The 17953-nt window shown below is 46.8% G+C and overlaps 1 protein-coding gene across 1 annotated transcript in view; it reads right to left on the bottom strand.

The window, feature by feature from the left end:
- Positions 1-10290, bottom strand: part of LOC311144600 (neuronal calcium sensor 1-like) — a gene marked incomplete at both ends in the record, with an annotated part of 29668 nt that extends 19378 nt beyond the window's left edge. The window contains one exon of the mRNA XM_084180637.1: positions 10227-10290. Coding sequence (XP_084036763.1) covers positions 10227-10290 — 64 coding nt within the window. The remainder of the gene's footprint in view (positions 1-10226) is intronic.
- Between the last annotated feature and the right edge of the window lie 7663 nt (positions 10291-17953).

The raw sequence follows: 17953 nt of genomic DNA, 5'->3' as shown, positions 1-17953 counted from the left end.
TGATAACCTAGCACACACTGAAAAGGCGTAAGGTTAGTTGAGGAGTGGCGAAGTGAGTTTTGGGCTATTTCTGCCCAGGGGATATATTCCGACCACTCCCCCTGCCGGTCCTGGCAATAGGACCTCAGAAACCTACCCACATCCTGGTTCACTCTCTCCACCTGCCCATTACTCTCGGGGCGAAACCCTGAGGTAAGGCTAATCGAGACCCCCAGACGTTCCATAAACGCCCTCCAGACTCTAGAGGTGAACTGGGGACCCCGATCAGACACTATATCCTCAGGTACCCCGTAGTGCCGGAAGACGTGTGTAAACAGGGCGTCAGCAGTTTGTAGGGCTGTAGGGAGACCTGGCATAGGAATGAGACGGCAGGCCTTTGAAAACCGATCCACAACGACCAAGATCGTCGTATTCCCCTGGGAGGGGGGAAGGTCCGTGACGAAATCCACTGAGAGGTGAGACCACGGTCGTTGTGGAACAGGTAGGGGTTGTAATTTCCCCCTGGGTAGGTGTCTAGGCGCCTTACACTGAGCGCACACCGAGCAGGAGGAAACATAAACCCTCACGTCCTTAGCCAAAGTGGGCCACCAGTACTTTCCACTAAGGCAGTGCACTGTCCGTCCAATACCAGGATGGCCAGAGGAAGGTGACATGTGAGCCCAATATAGTAATCGATCACGAACCTCGAGCGGCACGTACTTCTGACCCTCTGGACACTGTGGGGGAGTAGGATCGGTACGTAACGCCCGCTCGATGTCCGCATCAACCTCCCATACCACCGGTGCCACCAGACAAGACTCCGGAAGTATGGGAGTAGGCTCAATGGACCTCTGCTCTGTGTCATATAGTCGGGACAAGGCGTCTGCCTTAGCGTTCTGTGCCCCTGGTCTATAGGTGAGCGTAAATACAAATCGGGTGAAAAACATAGCCCACCTAGCCTGGCGAGGGTTCAGCCTCCTCGCCGCCCGGATGTACTCCAGGTTACGATGGTCAGTCAAAATGAGAAAAGGGTGTTTAGCCCCCTCAAGCCAATGCCTCCACACCTTCAGGGCTTGCACCACAGCTAACAGCTCCCTGTCCCCCACATCATAATTGCGCTCCGCCGGACTGAGCTTCTTAGAAAAGAAAGCACAGGGGCGGAGTTTAGGTTGCATACCTGAGCGCTGAGACAGTACAGCACCGATCCCAGCCTCGGACGCATCCACCTCAACTTGGAACGCCAAAGAGGGATCCGGATGTGCCAGCACCGGAGCCGAGGTAAACAGGTCCTTCAGATGCCTAAAAGCCCTATCCGCCTCAGCCGACCACTGCAGACGCACCGGACCCCCCTTTAGCAGGGAGGTAATGGGAGCTGCTACCTGCCCAAAGCCCCGGATAAACCTCCGGTAGTAATTGGCAAAACCCAAGAACCGCTGCACTTCCTTCACCGTGGAGGGAGTCGGCCAATTGTGCACGGCTGAAACACGGTCAATCTCCATCTCGATCCCTGACGCGGACAACCGGTGTCCCAGGAAGGAGATGGACTCCTGGAAGAACAGACATTTCTCTACCTTTGCATACAGGTCATGCTCCAACAGTCTACCAAGCACCCGACGAACCAGGGACACATGCTCTGCGCGGGTAATGGAGTATATTAGAATGTCATCAATATACACCACTACACCCTGTCCATGCAAGTCCCGGAAAATCTCATCCACAAACGATTGGAAGACTGAAGGAGCATTCATTAAACCGTATGGCATGACGAGGTACTCATTGTGACCCGAGGTGGTACTGAATGCTGTCTTCCACTCATCTCCCTCCCTAATGCGCACCAGGTTGTACGCGCTCCTGAGATCCAGTTTTGTGAAGAATCGCGCCCCGTGTAATGACTCTGTCATACTAGCAATCAGAGGGAGAGGATAGCTGTATTTGATGGTGATCTGATTGAGACCACGGTAGTCAATACACGGGCGTAAACCCCCATATTTCTTCTTCACAAAAAATAAACTTGAGGACGCAGGGGAAGTGGACGGCCGTATGTATCCCTGTCTCAGCGATTCGGCGACATATGTTTCCATAGCCGCCGTCTCCGCCTGAGACAGAGGATACACATGGCTACGGGGAAGCGCAGCGCCTACTTGGAGGTTTATCGCACAATCCCCCTGTCGATGGGGTGGTAATTGAGTCGCCTTCCTTTTACAGAAGGCGAGAGCCAAATCGGCATATTCAGGTAGAATGTGCATGGTGGGAACTTGGTTCGGACTTTCCACCGTCGTGGCCCCTACGGAAACACCCACACACCTCCCGACACACTGATCAGACCATCCGTTGAGAGCCCTCTGTTGCCATGAAATGTTGGGGTCATGAGACGTCAACCACGGAAGCCCCAACACCACGGGAAACGCAGGAGAGTCAATCAAATACAACCGAATTATCTCCTCATGGCCCTCCTGCGTTTTCATCATGAGCGGCGCCGTGACCTCCCTAATCAACCCAGACCCCAAAGGGCGACTATCTAGGTCATGGATAGGGAAGGGCACATCCACTGGAACTATAGGAATCCCTAACTTATGGGTGAAATGGCGATCGATAAAATTTCCAGCTGCACCTGAATCGACTAGCGCCTTATGATGGGAATGAGGAGAAACCTCGGGAAACACAACTCTAATACACATATACGCAACAGGGAGCTCTGGGTGAGTTGGGCACCTACTCACCTGGAATGACTCATCAGTGCGTGGCCTACTGACTCGATTCCGAGGAGACCCTCCCCAGCACCGACCAGCAGTGTGTCCTCTGCGGCCACAGTTGGTGCAGGGGACGGCCTCTCTCCTGGTCTCTCTCCTAGTACTAGCACCTCCGAGCTCCATAGGGGTCGGCTCGGAAGGGCTGGGGGATGGAATGGACGGCCCCGAGTCCGGACGTCCGCGGGTAGCCACCAGTTGATCAAAGTTTAGGTTGGTGTCCCTGCAGGCCAATTCCCGACGCACGTCCTCCCTCAGGCTACATCTGTAGTGGTCGATGAGGGCCCTCTCATTCCATCCCGCGTTGGCAGCCAGCGTCCGGAAGTCCAGTGCGAACTCCTGCGCGCTCCTCCTCCCCTGTCGGAGGTGGATTAGACGTTCACCCGCCGCCTTACCCTCTGGTGGATGATCGAATACTGCCCTGAAGCGGCGGGTGAACTCCGCATAGTTGACTGTAGCGGCGTCTATTCCCCCCCACTCTGCGTTGGCCCACTCCAGTGCCTTGCCGGACAGACAGGAGATGAGGGCGGACACGCTCTCGTATCCCGAGGGCGCCGGGTGGATGGTTGCCAGGTAGAGTTCTACCTGGAGCAGGAAACCCTGACACCCGGCAGCTGTGCCATCATAAGCCCTCGGGAGCGAGAGCCGAATCCCACTGGACCCCGGAGATGAAGCGATGGGCATAGCTGATGGTGGTGGTATCGTCGGAGGAGGTGTAGACCAACTTCTTCTCTCCCATCGCTCCACGGTTTTCACCACCTATTCCATGGCGGTGCCGAGAGCCTGGATCATAGCCGCTTGTTGTTCTTCGCGCTCTTCTATTGATCCAGCTGGCACCGCCGCTCCTGCTGACTCCATGTCTAAAGGTGCGTAATTCTGTCACAGCGACGTGTATGCGGTAGGCGAAGTCAAGAGCAGGACACCGAGCTACTGGCAGAAACTTTACTGGATGCAGTGCAAATACAAAGTACAAAGGCAACCTCAATCAGAGAGGAAATAATATGACCCGCACACATGGGCAACTGCCGCAAAGACCAAAACAATTACGCACAATACACAATGAGAAACCGAGGGTTATAAACGGAACACAATAAAACATAATGGGAAACAGGTGTAAACAATAAAGACCAAACAAGACAAACACCGAAACATCGATCGGCAGCAGCTAGTACTCCGGGGACGACGAACGCCGAAGCCTGCCCGAGCAAGGAGGAGGAGCAGCCTCGGCTGAATCCGTGACATCCATTTTGACATGTGTACCTGTTTTCACACTTACCTATACTGTTGTTTGATATCACCAGTTTGTGGTCCATATCTCACGTATTTAGATACTTTATAGGCATATTGTGTTATGCCGTTTGCCCATAGGATCCCATTCAGCCCAGAAATACATCTAAAATACCTTACAACCAAAAATATCCACATCCTAACATAACAATCACACCAATATTACCTGTAAAGACCTTGGATAAATTCTAAAAATAAAATGTGTCCACTTTTGACTTTTAAAAATACATGCATGTAATTACAGTACTTAGTACAAGGTTATTTTTGTAAATTGCATTAAGATCAGGGATTTGAGTATTGTGTAAGTCATTTGTGATTAACAATGACACACTTTGATGATATGTTTGGTTACTGAATCTCTGAGATGGGTTAGCTGACAATGTCACGGAAACGATGTGTGCACTTCCATGGGGCAGAAGTCAACGTGTTGTTGTGATTCTGGATGGCAAGATTGCTAGCAAGAATTACAAGAAACTGCCATGTAGGAAATCGTAAGTGGCTCATTTCAGCTCATTTCATCTTCTTCTTGATACCATGTCTTGTTTTGAGGTGTTTTGACTGATTTCATGTCAATGCTAATATGGCTCAAATTCACTAGCTAGCTAACCAACAACTGTAACAATGTATATGAGAAACAACAAGTGCTCATTGTGCAAATATATTTATGTTTTCAATAAACATTGGAGACGAAATATAGCTTACATGTTGTCAACAATCTATGCCAACCCAGTTTGTTTTGCCCCATAGTTGTGTACACGCGTTTTGTTGCTAAACAACCAACCTGTCTATAGAGATCAGTAGTTTTTCAATGGCAAACTATGCAACACTCTTTACCGAAACATGCAATCTCATCTCTGAAACCTGCTCATCATTACCGTAACGCACCAATATTTAGGAAATATCAGGAAGAAAAAAAACATATACAGTGCATTCGGAAAGTATTCAGACCCCTTCCCCTTTTCCACATTTTTTACGTTACAGTGTAAAATTGATTAGATAAATGTTTTCCATCATCAATCTACACACAATACCCAATAACGACAAAGCAAAAAGTGGTTTTTATAAATTTTTTCAAATGTTATAAAAAACAAAAATCAGATACCTTATTTACATAAGTATTCAGACCCTTTGCTATGAGACTCAAAATTGAGCTCAGGTGCATCCTGTTTCCATTGATCATCCTTGAGATGTTTCTACAACTTGATTGGAGTCTACCTGTGGTAAATTCAATTGATTGGACATGATTTGGAAAGGCACACACCTGTCTATATAAGGTCCCACAGTTGAGAGTGCATGTCAGAGTAAAAACCAAGCCATGAGGTCAAAGGATTGTATCGAGACACAGATCTGGGGAAGGGTACCAAAAAATGTCTGCAGCATTGAAGGTCCCCAAGAACACAGTGGCCTCCATCATTCTTAAATGGAAGAAGTTTGGAACCACCAAGACTCTTCCTAGTGCTGGCCAAACTGAGCAATCGGGGGAGAAGGGCCTTGGTCAGGGAGGTGACCAAGAACCTGATGGTCACTCTGACAGAGCTCCAGAGTTCCTCTGTGGAGATGGGAGAACCTTCCAGAAGGACAACCATCTCTGCAGCAATTCACTAATCAGGCCTTTATGGTAGAGTGGCCAGACGGAAGCCACTCCTCAGTAAAATGCACATGACTGTCCGCTTGGAGTTTGCCAAAAGGCACCTAAAGACTCTCAGACCATGAGAAACAAGATTTTCTGGTCTGATGAAACCAAGATTGAACTCTTTGGCCTGAATGCCAAGTGTCATGACTGGAGGAAACCTGGCACCATCCCTACGGTGAAGCATGGTGGTGGCAGCATCATGCTGTGGGGTTGTTTTTCAGCGGCAGGGACTGGGAGACTAGTCATGATTGAGGGAAAGATGAACAGAGCAAAGTACAGAGAGATCCTTGATGAAAACCTGCTCCAGAGCGCTCAGGACCTCAGACTGGGGCAAAGGTTCACCTTCCAACAGGACAACAACCCTAAGCACACAGCCAAGACAACACAGGAGTGAAATTCGGGACAAGTCTCTTAATGTCCTTGAGTGGCCCAGCCAGAGCCTGGACTTGAACCCGATCGAACATCTCTGAAGAGAGCTGAAAATAGCTGTGCAGCAACGCTCCCAATCCAACCTGACAGAGCTTGAGAGGATCTGCAGAGAAGAATGGGAGAAACTCCCCAAATACAGGTGTGCCAAGCTTGTAGCGTCATACCCAAGAAGACTCGAGGCTATAATCGCTGCCAAAGGTGCTTCAACAAAGTACTGAGTAAAGGGTCTGAATACTTTTGTAAAGTTGATATTTCCGTTTTTTTATTTGTAATACATTTGCTAAAATTTCTAAAAATCTGTTTTTGCTTTGTCATTATAGGGTAGATTGATGAGGGGGGAAAAAATGTGAAAAAAGTCAAGGGGTCTGAATACTTTCCGAATGCACTGTACTTTACCAATTTTGGCTTAATGTGACTTTTGTTCTTTATTGAAATATGTCTACATAAATCAACAACAACAAAAAACATGTATACAAAAGTGATTATGACCAAAAAAAGGTTGTTTTACGCAATGAGATAAATTACGAAAGACATTTTTATTTTCAGTCATGTTTTTTCATTAGGGGAGCAATGTCAAAAATATTAGAAATTGATTTGTTTATTACTTTTTTGGACTTTGAAAACTGTTGCGGTAATAAAACATTTTGTGTTGGTAGTTGTGGAAATGGTTGTAAAATGCATCAAAAAACATAATTATTATTATTATTATTATTATTAAATAGAAAAGTACAGATCCTAATCTCAGTGATTCTAGAGGTAATTTCTGGAAAAATTACACTTGAGAATTTTTGGGTCAAGTGTCAGTTTTGTGAGAATGACCCAGCCAAGCTATTTGTTCTCTCTTAACAGACTAGTTACAATATTGTTATTAGCCTATTTACAACCAGAATCATTGTCCAGTATTGTGACTGACTGGTGCAGTTAGTATAAGATCAGTAAAGAGACATGATGCAACCAATTTCCACAGTGTTACACCCTAATCTGTTTCACCTGTCTTGTGATTGTCTCCAACCCCCACCAGGTGTCTCCCATTACCTCATGTGTATTTATACCTGCGTTTTCTGTTTGTCTGTTGCCAGTTCGTCTTGTCCCGTCAAGTCCTACCAGCATGTTCCCGTGTTTCCTGAACTCTAGTTTTTGCTTTTTCTAGTCTTCCCAGTTCTGACCTTTCTGCCTGTCCTGACCCTGATCCTGCCTGCCGTCCTGTACCTGCCTGACTCTGATTTGGATTACGACTCTTTGCCTGCCTTGACCTACCGATTGCCTGCCCCTTGTACTGTAATAAACTCTGAGACTCGTACTATCCACCTCCTGTGTCTGTATCTGGGTCTTAGCCTGAGCCATGGTACTGAGGGTATAGCCTATGCCCACATGTACATCCCTGCTTCACTTTGCTTTGCTCAGCCCTTCACAGAGTATCATCATGTGACACAGTCATAAATTCCAGAGTCAATCTCACGACTGTCAGGCAAGCCAAGCCATGAAATTGGCCTCAAAAGTCAATGGCGTCAAAAAATCTAGGCAATTCACCATGGCTATGATTTAATCAAGTTTTATTACGTAACTCAGTTAAAGGCAATGGGCAGTAATACAATCAGCCTAGGAGGACGGATGAGAGCAGTGAGGCCAGGGCTAGCAGCTCAGCTCATTTAGCCCTGCAGGCCTGCTCAGATCCAGCATGCACTATGTCAGTATCAACCGCTGAGCTGAGTCTGACGGCTAACAAAAACAGCTATTACATCCTTTTTTTTTTTTTTTTTTTTTTTTTTAACCTTTATTTAACCAGGTAAGCCAGTTGAGTTCTCATTTACAACTGCGACCATTACATCCTCAAGTTATTTGACTGGGATTCCTCTTTCCATATGATATCAGACCAGTCATTTGGAAAACCATTTGGCTTGTTCAGTTTTAGGTACAGTAGGCTAAACTGTGGTCCCCTACATTAAAAGATGGGTATGTTTTAAGCCATAACATGCAATATAAAATGCTTGTTATATTGACAAATTGAAATAGCTAATAAAGAAAGAAGGCAAGCAGAGGAAGTATCTCTGCTTTCTGGCCTGCACAACCAAACGTGTAAGACTGGCATAATTATAGATAGGCTATTTGAAGTGTCAAAAGTGAATGTCTCAAACTTGACATTGGATCAAAGTGAGGTTGGCAATAAGAGTAACAACGTTGCTTATGAGATTTACTTGACTGGCTGTCAAAGTACCTTAGATGCAAAAAAAATAAACATCTCCAGAACTGCATCCTGAAATTTTGCTAACGCACAGATGGTGCTCCTCCTCTAATTTGGGTGTGTGCCTTGGACAGGACAGTAGGGTAAGCCAGCTTCTTTTAATATTTTATTATGGCACTGAAAACAGGCCTACAACTTCCTGAGCTCAAAATGGATCACTGAAAACAACTTCCAATGGGAAAGGAAGAAATTATATGATTTATAAGTCAGAGGAAGAATATTTAAGCCTCTCCAAAGGAGAGGGATAAGAGGAATCAGAAAGAAATGAGGGGAGAAACGATAAGGGGTCTAAATTAGACGAGAGCGGGGTAAGGGAGTGGACATGCTGGGAGAAAAGGCTGGGTGCCCCTCTGTGCAAAGCTAAGCAGATGGGATCCTAATTATACTATTCTGTTCAAATAGGGCAATTAGGGGATGAGAGAGAGAGCGAGAGAGTGAGAGCGAGAGCGAGAGAGAGAGAGAGCTGAATAAAGTACAGTAGCAAACAGCCCATCCCAGCACGAAGCCCAATCTTCCTCACCACTTCAATCTCCTGCCACAGCAGCCTTTCCTGGTTGTGGTGAAGCCCACCGCGTGAACAGCACTGTCATTAGGCAGCCATTGGCTGTCAACTCCCACCCATCACCTGGCATGCTATGCTACAGGCTAACCACCACCCACTAGACTAGATACTGTGAGCGCAACAAATAGAGAACGTTTCAACTCTAGTCTTCTAAATGCTGAAAGAACAAAAAGCTATATTTATTTATATGCAAAATGGACGGCTATGTGGATACGTGGATACGTTCATTCTGTGATTAGAGATCCTAATTAACATAATTGTGATTATCTTGTTATTGCTGCAAATGCCTCCAGTCCACTTTGCTTGACTTAGGCTAAGTGACCTACTGCCAACAATTAAAATAGTGTTCTTTCGCCTGCTACTTGAAGACCTTTGCCTAAATGTGCATACTTATGGAAATGTATGAAGGCGCCATCAAGCCCATATTTGCTAACTTTGGCAAAACACCAGCTTGATTGCTGATCCAAAGTCTTAACCCCATCTGCATATTCAGAGATCTCTCCTTCCCAGTGGAGGGTTTCAAAAGACCTGAACTAATCACAATTTGTGACACCATATAAATATTTATGCAAGCCAAAAATATGAAGCCTAGTCTATATCCACAGAGGAGCTGACATTTAAAGGCCCAGTGCAGTGAAAATTCTGTTTTTCCTGTGTTTTGTATCATATTGTAACAGCTGACTAAACTAACACTGTAAAAGAGTGGAAAATGTGATCAGTGTTATTTCCTGATAGTTGATCTGCACAATCTACACAGGACCTTCTAATCAGCATGAGCGGGAGTTTGGGCTTTCCATGGTGACATCACCATGCGGTAAATTGGTTAATAGACCAATAACAAAGAGAGTTCCAAACCTCTGCCAATAACAGCTAGTTTTCGGTTTTCCCCTCCCCACGCATTTTTTGCTAAAAAAAGCTGTTTTTGCCCATTTTAATAGAAATCTGTAAGGTTACCCAGAAATTATTTGATATTGATATAAAAACGCCTGCATTGGGCCTTCAATTTGTTCTGTTGTTTCTGAGGATTAAGTGAAACAGAAGCGTAGATGTCTTATACAGGCTACATGGAAACCAGGTCATATGAGGCACACATTTAGTAGTATTTTATTCACTGTTGCTCATCATAAAATGCACTGGAAAATGCACCAGCACTAGATCAGTCTTGGTTCAGTGCTCTTATAGTTCTGTTACATAGTTATTAAATAGGCATTTATTATTATAGGTTATTTATTATTGCATGTTACAATAATTTTGTTATCCCCACATAACATATTAGCATTTTATACAATCCACGTCCTATCTCAGTCCAGTTGAAAAGAGAGAACATAAAAAGAGAAGGTCACTCACAGTAGGTCTTCCTGGTCAGTTCCTCCACCACCTCCTGCTTGAGCTTGCTGTTTGATTTTCCCATGGTGGGTACCTTTGTCCTCACTGCCTTGGGTTACTCCTCCAGCTCCACCTTGACACACACTGAACACCCCTCTCAGTCTACTCCTCAGTCCAGTCCTCACTGGTCAAACAGACGCAAATATGGGCCAGTTAAGGAAAGCGATGCAATTATACCACTGAAATAAGAGAACAGTAAACTCTGGCAGAGAATTGAACTCCATCCACCCACATCAGGCTTCTGTTCGGTGCAGTCCACTCTGGATGTGGCCAAGATGTGCCCAGACTTCAGCCCTCCAGGGCAGCCACTCCAACCCCAGGGGCTCAGCACTGAATAATGGGAGACTGTTGACTGAGTCTGAGTGCTCGCCTCCCCTTTCTTTAGAATGTTCAGTGGGCGAGAGTTGCGTTGTGATGCGTTGCTACCTTTGTCCTTGGTTACAGGAGTCACTCAGTCTCTGGGTTGTGTGTACACACTCCCTCACACTCCGCTCACTGTTCCTCTCACCCCTCCTTTTCCTCCTTTCTCTTCCTCCCACCCTCTTTTCCCACCACTGTCTCTGTGGCTCCGGGTAACTTATAATAGAATCCTCCCTCTTGACAGCTGAGATAAGGGGATGGGTAAACTAAAATACAATGAACAGGGCTCAGCCTCAGATGCACTCCGTTTTCAATTACACCCCAGGCTTGAACTCAGATCCCAGCAGGACTTCCTTCTGACACAGCAACAGAAAATACAAAGTCAAAAGGTTTTTGCGACTTAAACTGTAATTTAAAATGCAAAATACCGAAAATTAGAGAGAAAATAGAAATGTTCCAGTTCTTTGAATGAGGCTGTTTTCCCAGTGAGTTTACAGGCTGAGGGATTTACAGAATGACAGTTCTCTTTTCTCTTCCATTCTGACTCATAATTCTCCCTCCTTCCTGGCCTCACAGCGGCAAATGGAAGCCTTTTGATTTCCACCTCTCACAGCGGACAGGAGATGGATAATGGAATTTCTCTGTGTCACAGGCCTAAAATGGCATTCATAGATGCTTAACCTCAGTAGCTGGCTGAGTCTCAGTATAGCACAGGACAATACGGCACCTTTCCTCACTAAGCATTAGGGTCTATGCCTGTGTTTGTTCTGTTCTTGGCCAGGACTGTCTTCTCTGTGCATATGACTGTGGTGACGGTAATCATCGTCTTGTGTTTCCTCAGCTCCATGGTCCCGGGTAACCCAGACGCTGTAAAAAAAAAAAACAGCAGTTGCAAGGTCAGGGCAGTGCCAGGAGGGCAAGATTACTGTGAACATCAGCAAGCCTTAATCTCTGGAATCTCACCCACTCCACAGTGTCAAATGCTGAGCATTTCTCAATGCTGAGTTCTCCTCAAGCATTCACAGACAATACTGAAATAGCAACTTGCTTGACTTTCACTGGGGTGAGAGAGAGATGCCCTGCTCCTGTATGCAGCCCTCACAATACAGGGCTGCGCTTGCAGTGCAGATGCAAAGTTTGGCAACAGAATGACAGAACAAACAGCACAAATCCTCATTCTGTTACCAAACTTTGCATCTGCACTGTTCTTCAAGTAAATGTGCTTTGGTAAAATGTTCAGTGGTCATTATTAAAAGTAGTCCATTGTGCATAGAATTGTATGGTTTCTTTAACTTTGCAATCATTGTTTTTTGGTTTGACATAGCCTTCATTTTAATGTGAAAAATCTAAGTCTCAGCGTCACTCTGTTACCATGGAATTGCCCTACTACATAAATGAGATCAATAATACCCTCCTGTAGGTCATTCAATGTAGCATATAAATGATCCAAACCAATGTTTATTAAGACATTCTGCCAGGCTTAAAGAAAATAACATATCTAAATAAGATATAATAATTTTACTCCTCATTGCATTTTGGTTTGAGTTTACTACACCCACCAGGCTGGGTGATGTTTCTTACAACAAAATAAGAACTCAATAACGAAACAGTCAAATCTATTAAACTTATTGTGCTCTGTGCACCTTTCCAGATTGTGCAAAAGTAGGGTACCAGTAGCAGAGACGGTTTCAACGCTATTGCTTAGCAACACAAACAGTAATGTATCTGGCGACCGTGAAGGCTGAGCTCTTCGGTTTGTTACCTGTCATTCGGTTACTACTAAAGCTACTTTCACTATCCAAGGCAAATTATGACAAATAATACCCTTGTAACCGACAGACATGATGATAACTTTCAATTGAAACACTCACCTTCATTTTCAGGCAGGCATCCGGAATTGACTGTTTATGGACGAATTATCTGCTTTCTCCGCAAGGCTTCTGTAGTCTACAAGAGCGCGCTTTTCCTGCGGCTCTCTCCCACTGGCGTCGGCTAGATTCAGACGCGAATGACATCGCAGTCCCGAACCACAGAACAACATTTGCTATTAACCCTTTATTTCCTGTGCCATTTTCGATAGTCTGCCTTGAACTGTAAATCAGCGGTATTGTGAAATGATTCAAGATGAACAGCAATTATGTGTAATAGAATAGAACATGATAGATACTTTATTTTCCATTTGGTTAGAAACAGAAATTCGTTCTCTGCCTTTACTAACCAGCAGACATACACCAACATGGCACAGGGTCAGCAGCGGTGCAGTGCAGTTGGAGCAATTTTGGGGTTAAGTGCCTTGCTCAAAGGCACACCGGCAGTGGAGCTGGGATTCCTTTTAAATCGCATCACCTTGAGAAGGCCATCTCTAGTGGTGTGCTGTGATGTTCTGGATGAGGGACTTTGTCATTACAGTCAGCTGCATCATGCCCATAGGGGGCACTAGGGCACATGCCCCCTCAGATTTGTTATTTCTCAGATATTTACATTTTAGTCATTTAGCAGACGCTCTTATCCAGAGCGACTTAGTTAGTGAGTGCATACATTTTCATACATCAGATGTTGAATGTATTACTACATTGAATTTTTAAGCCCAAGTTTTATCATCATTGTTTACAAAAATATCTGTCAACGGTATTTTGCAGAGGGGGCACACTGACTGGACCAGGCAAAGAGCACCCTTGCACTTTTTTCAAATAATGCACAATTTCTTCCAGAAAACTGTTGAAATTAAAACATATTTTGGTATCCACATATTGTTTTGCAGTTGAACAAAACAAAACATTTGAATAATTTACTAAATGTTAGCTTTTAGGAGGAGGTCAGACAAGATTGTAGCCAAGCATGGACAATCTCAAGGCTACAAGTCCATCAGAGACCTTGATGTTCCCGTTTCCACCGTACATAATGTAATCAAGAAGTTAAAGGCCCATGCCAGAGAAAACCTGATGAAAGATTGCAGCGAAGGATTGTTTGAATGGTGGAGAAAGCTCCTCGATCAACTGCCACACAGATTCAAGCTGACCTTCAGACACAAGGTATGACAGTTTCAACTCGCCCCATCTGTCGCCAACTCAATGAAAGGGGGTTATATGGTAGGAAACCCAGGAGAACCCCACTGCTGAGAGAGAGACATAAGAAAGCGTGACTGCAATTAGCCAAAATACACCTGAACATGCCAAAATCCTTCTGGGAGAATGTCCTGTGGACAATTGAGACCAAATTAGAGCTTTTTGGTAAAGCTAAATAACACCTTCCCTACAGTCAAATATGGAGGAAGATCAGTGATGTTTTGGGGTTGCTTTGCTGCCTCTGGCACTGGGTGCCTTGAACGTGTGCATGGCATCATGAAATCAGGAGAATACCAAGGAATTTTGGAGCGCAATGTCGGACCCAGTGTCAGAAAGCTGGGTCTCTGTCGAAGGTCATGGGTCTTCCAGCAGGACAATGACACCAAACACACTTCAAAAAGCACCAAGGAATGGTTCAAGACAAAACGCTATACTGTTCTGAAGTGGCCAGCAAGGAGTCCAGATCTAGATCCCGTTGAAAACTTGTGGAGAGATCTGAAAACAGCAGTTGGGAGAAGGCACCCTTCAAATCTGGGAGAACTGGAGCAATTTGCACAAGAGGAGTGGGCCAAACCGCCAGTAAAGAGGTGCAGGAAGCTCATCGATGGCTATAGGAAGCGCTTGATTGCAGTTATTTTACCCAAAGGCTGTGCTACCAAATATGAAGTCTAGGGTGCATTTTGCAAATGCCATTTCTGTTTATTTTCTGATTTAAATGGATATTGTCACGTCTACGCCCACTCCCCCTCTCCGGCGCTCGACGTCACCGGTCTACTAACCACCGGTCCTGGCAACCCATCATTACGCACACCTGGCAACCTTCATTACGCACACCTGCGCCTCATCATTAGGCACACCTGGACTTAATCACTTCCCTGATTACTCCCCCTTTATCTAGCACTCCGTTGTTATCACCAATCAGGCAGTATTGTTTCTGTGGTCATGTTCAGACGTCACTCTTGTTTGTGTATTCACTCTATGTTCGTTCTTATTAAACTCACCGACTGCACCTGCTTCCTGACTCCCTGCGTCTTTGTTACAGATACATTAAGTTCTGAAATTAAAAACAAAGGTTCTGTACTATTAACAGTGAAATAAAGAATTGTGGAGACCAAATACTTTGGTCAATTTCAACTTATTTTTTTGGGAAAATTGTGAGTTACTTTAAAAAAGTGCAAGGGTGCCAATATTTTTGGCCACGACCGTATATACAGTACCAGTCAAAAGTTTGGAACCACCTACTCATTCAAGGGTTTTTCTTTATTTTTACTATTTTCTACATAGTAGAATAATAGTGAAGACATCAAAACTATGAAATAACACATATGGAATCATGTAGTAACCAAAAAAGTGTTAAACAAATCCAAAAATATTTTATATTTGAGATTCTTCAAAGTAGCCACCCTTTGCCTTGATGACAGCTTTGCACACGCTTGGCATTCTCTCAACCAGCTTCACCTGGAATGCTTTTCCAACAGTCTTGAAGGAGTTCCTGTCACAGGCTGAGGTGTAAGGTGTGTGGAAGTCAGGCGCAGGACACCGAAGCTAGTCCAACAAAGTTTACTGAAGTTTACCAATAGGCAAAAATACAGAGAACGGCCTCAACATAAAACAGAGGCGAGCAAATACGCAAACTGTGCGTAAAACAAACAAACAAGAAAACAGGTACAAAACACGCAGCACAACGGACAGGCGAAAAACAACACACAATCTAACCTAAGCAAAACAAGGAACTTATAGGACAAGTAATCAGCACACAAACGGACACAGGTGTAAAAGACAGACGAAAGCAATCACACCAAGAAACATGGAGCGGTGGCAGCTAGTACTCCGGGGACGGCGAACGCCGAAGCCTGCCCGAACCAGGAGGAGGAGCAGTCTCGGCAGAATCCGTGACAGTACCCCCCCCTTGACGCGCGGCTCCAGCCGTGCGCCGACCCCGGCCTCGGGGACGGCCAGGAGGACGCGGACCCGGGCGCGTGGGATGCCCACGGTGGACCTCAGTCAGGAGGGACGGATCTAGGATGTCCCTCCTAGGCACCCAGCACCGTTCCTCCGGACCGTACCCCTCCCACTCCACGAGATACTGGAGACCACTCATCCGGTGCCTCGAGTCCAAGATGGTCCGGACCCTGTACGCCGGGGCCCCCTCGATGTCCAAAGGGGGCGGAGGGGTCTCTCCTATCTCATCTTCTTGGAGTGGGCCAGCTACCACCGGCCTGAGAAGAGACACATGGAACGAGGGGTTAATATTCTTGTACTCAATAGGCAGTTGTAACCTGTAACACACCTCGTTCAACCTTCTCAGGACTTTAAAGGGCCCCACAAACCGCCGACCCAGCTTCCGGCAGGGCAGGCGGAGGGGCAGGTTTCGAGTCGAGAGCCAGACTCGATCTCCCGGTGCGTACACCGGTCCCTCACTGCGGTGGCGATCGGCGCTCGCCTTTTGTTGACGGATGGCACGCTGCAGATGGACATGGGCAGCGTCCCACGTCTCCTCCGAGCGCCGAATCCACTCGTCCACCGCAGGGGCCTCGATCTGGCTCTCGTGCCATGGTGCCAGGACCGGCTGATAACCTAAAACACACTGGAAAGGTGTTAAATTGGTGGAGGAGTGGCGGAGAGAGTTCTGGGCCATCTCTGCCCAGGGGATGAACCTAGACCACTCCTCCGGCCGGTCCCGGCAATAGGACCTCAGAAACCTACCCACATCCTGGTTGACACGTTCAACCTGCCCATTGCTCTCTGGGTGGTACCCCGAGGTAAGGCTTACCGAGACCCCCAAGCGTTCCATGAACGCCCCCCAAACTCTGGAGGTGAACTGGGGACCTCGGTCAGACACAATATCCTCGGGGACCCCATAGTGCCGGAACACATGGGTAAATAGGGCCTCAGCGGTCTGTAGGGCAGTAGGGAGACCCGGCATTGGGAGGAGACGACAGGCCTTGGAAAACCGATCCACAACGACCAAAATGGTGGTATTCCCCTGGGAGGGGGGTAGGTCGGTCACAAAATCCACCGATAGGTGGGACCATGGTTGTTGTGGAATGGGCAGGGGATGTAACTTACCCCTGGGCAAATGTCTAGGCGCCTTACACTGGGCGCACACCGAGCAGGAGGAGACATAAACCCTCACATCCCTAGCTAACGTTGGCCACCAATATTTCACGCTAAGGCAGTGCACTGTCCGGCCAATACCTGGATGCCCAGAGGAGGGTGATGTATGAGCCCAATAAATCAGATGATCACGAACCTCGAGCGGGATGTACGTCCGTCCCACAGGACACTCGGGGGGAGTAGGGTCGGTACGCAGTGCCCGCTCAATTTCCGCATCGACCTCCCACACCACCGGAGCCACCAAACAAGACTCCGGCAATATGGAAGTAGGCTCAATGGACCTCTCCTCTGTGTCATACCGCCGGGACAGGGCGTCTGCCTTACCGTTCTGGGACCCTGGGATGTATGTGATCTTAAAAACAAACCGGGTCAGGAACATGTTCCACCTAGCCTGACGAGGGTTCAATCTCCTAGCTGCCCTGATGTACTCCAGGTTATGGTGATCAGTCAGAATGAGGAAATGGTGTTGAGCCCCCTCAAGCCAATGCCTCCACACCTTTAGGGCCTGGACTACAGCTAACAGCTCCCTGTCCCCAACGTCATAATTTCGCTCCGCCGAGCTGAGCTTCTTGGAGTAGAACGCACAGGGGCGGAGCTTAGGTGGCGTGCCGGACCGTTGTGACAGGACTGCCCCTATGCCGGCCTCGGACGCGTCTACCTCTACTTGGAATGGTAAAGAGGGATCCGGATGCGCCAGCACCGGGGCCGAGGTGAACAGATTCTTCAGCTTGGCAAATGCCCTGTCCGCCTCAGCTGACCACTGCAACCGAACCAGACCCCCCTTTAGCAAGGACGTAATGGGAGCTGCAACCTGTCCAAAGCCCCGGATAAACATCCGGTAGTAATTAGCAAAACCCAAGAACTGCTGCACCTCTTTGACAGTGGTTGGAGTTTGCCAATTACGCACGGCCGACACACGGTCTACCTCTATCTCCACACCAGACGCGGACAACCGATAACCCAAAAAGGAGACGGACTCCTGGAAGAACAGGCATTTCTCTGCCTTGACATACAAGTCATGCTCCAACAGTCTTCTCAACACTCGGCGCACCAGGGCTACATGCTCGGCTCGTGTGGAAGAGTACACTAGGATGTCGTCGATGTATACTACCACACCCTGCCCATGCATGTCCCGGAAAATCTCGT

Source organism: Coregonus lavaretus (assembly GCF_964263955.1).
Source record: "Coregonus lavaretus genome assembly, chromosome: 17".
In the NCBI taxonomy this organism is placed as follows: domain Eukaryota; kingdom Metazoa; phylum Chordata; class Actinopteri; order Salmoniformes; family Salmonidae; genus Coregonus; species Coregonus lavaretus.
This window is presented reverse-complemented; position numbering and strand designations above follow the sequence as displayed.